Source organism: Hippocampus comes, unplaced genomic scaffold (genome assembly GCF_001891065.2).
Source record: "Hippocampus comes isolate QL1 unplaced genomic scaffold, H_comes_QL1_v1.1 scaffold88, whole genome shotgun sequence".
Classification (NCBI taxonomy): Eukaryota; Metazoa; Chordata; class Actinopteri; order Syngnathiformes; family Syngnathidae; genus Hippocampus; species Hippocampus comes.
The window spans coordinates 258,830-260,267 of NW_017805933.1; the positions used below are offsets into that span (position 1 = coordinate 258,830).

Genomic DNA, 1,438 nt, shown 5'->3' on the forward strand with positions numbered 1-1,438 from the left:
CGGAGCCCGGCCGGGCCCCATGGGTGTAGGCCCGGCCACCAGGCGGTCACCAACGAGCCCCACCTCCAGGCCTGGCTCCAAAGGGGGGCACCAGTGACCCGCGTCCGGGCAAGGGAAACTGAGTTTCATTTATTTTATTCATCATAAAGGGTTCTTGAGCCCTGCTTTGTCTGGTCCCTCACCTCGGACTTGTTTGCCATGCGTGACCCTGCCAGGGGCATCAAGTCCCAGACAACTTAGCTCCTGGGAAAAAAATTATATATATATATATATATATATATATATCATGCATGCATTTTCTAAAACCATTTTTTCACATTCTCATATATTGTCTGGAACACATAAGTGGCATTTCATTGAGCAATATGTATGTGATATAAAACTAAATGGAGTCGCAAGCTTGATTCACGGAACAAATTAAACAATGTACTACTGTATGTCCTCGCTGTCTTATGTTTTCAGCTGGTGAAAAGGGAAGGCACTGGCACAGAGCTGCCAATGATTGGGGACAAAGTTTTTGTCCACTACGTGGGCACCCTCCTGGATGGCTCCACCTTTGACTCCAGCAGAGACCGAGGAGAGAAGTTCTCTTTTGAGCTGGGCAAAGGTTGGTTTCCCATCATTTGGGAGAAGACATTACCCCGTCACACCGACAACAATGTTTTCATCCGTCTTCCCTGTTTGCGTGTGCAGATCAAGTCATAAAGGCATGGGACATCGGCGTGGCTACTATGAAAGAGGGGGAGCTCTGCCAGCTCATCTGTAAACCTGAGTATGCGTATGGGTCTGCCGGCAGCCCACCCAAAATTCCCCCTGATTCAAAACTTATTTTTGAGGTAAGCCTTGACATGCATCCAAGTTGGCCTTGTTTCATTATCAGTGTTGTTGCCCAGAGGATTTGAGACATAGTATCGACTCAACTTCCCATGTTATCTTCCTCTCAAGGCAGTAAACTAATTGAGAGAGAATTAACTGTGGTAAATTGCGCAGTCCATTTTGCTCCAGTTTAGTCGAGCGAGATGCACACCAATTTTAGCTGATTTTTTATTTTTTATTTTTTTTAATGTGAGAGACCACACACGATGACAAAACATTGACTTGCGAGCCCTTGCCTCTAAAGGGTCTTTTGTACCCAAATGGCATGGATTGGCCTAACTCTAATTTGCATTTGTAAATACTGAACAAGTGTAATCTTTAGACATACTAGAAGTCTGATAATCATGCCCTGCAAAGGAGGGAAATGCTCATATTCAAGCAGCCCCTCACCACCCAATAAGAAATCTGTCCAAAAATATAGAGGGTTTTTTTTTTCCTCCCCTCTTGTGAAGTCAAACAAATACTAAAGGACAAAATACTGTAAAACAGTTAAGTGCTCTGCTGGAGGAATATATATATATATATGTGTGTGTGTGTGTGTGTGTGTGTGTGTGTGTGTGTG

General features: G+C 44.3%; 1 protein-coding gene across 1 annotated transcript in view; it reads left to right on the forward strand.

The window, feature by feature from the left end:
* Positions 1 to 375: 375 nt before the first annotated feature.
* The window catches only part of LOC109528075 (FKBP prolyl isomerase 4), a gene marked incomplete at its 5' end in the record, with an annotated part of 7,172 nt that continues 6,109 nt past the window's right edge, over positions 376 to 1,438 (forward strand). The window contains 2 exons of the mRNA XM_019890355.1: positions 376 to 607; positions 694 to 836. Coding sequence (XP_019745914.1) covers positions 376 to 607; positions 694 to 836 — 375 coding nt within the window. The remainder of the gene's footprint in view (positions 608 to 693; positions 837 to 1,438) is intronic.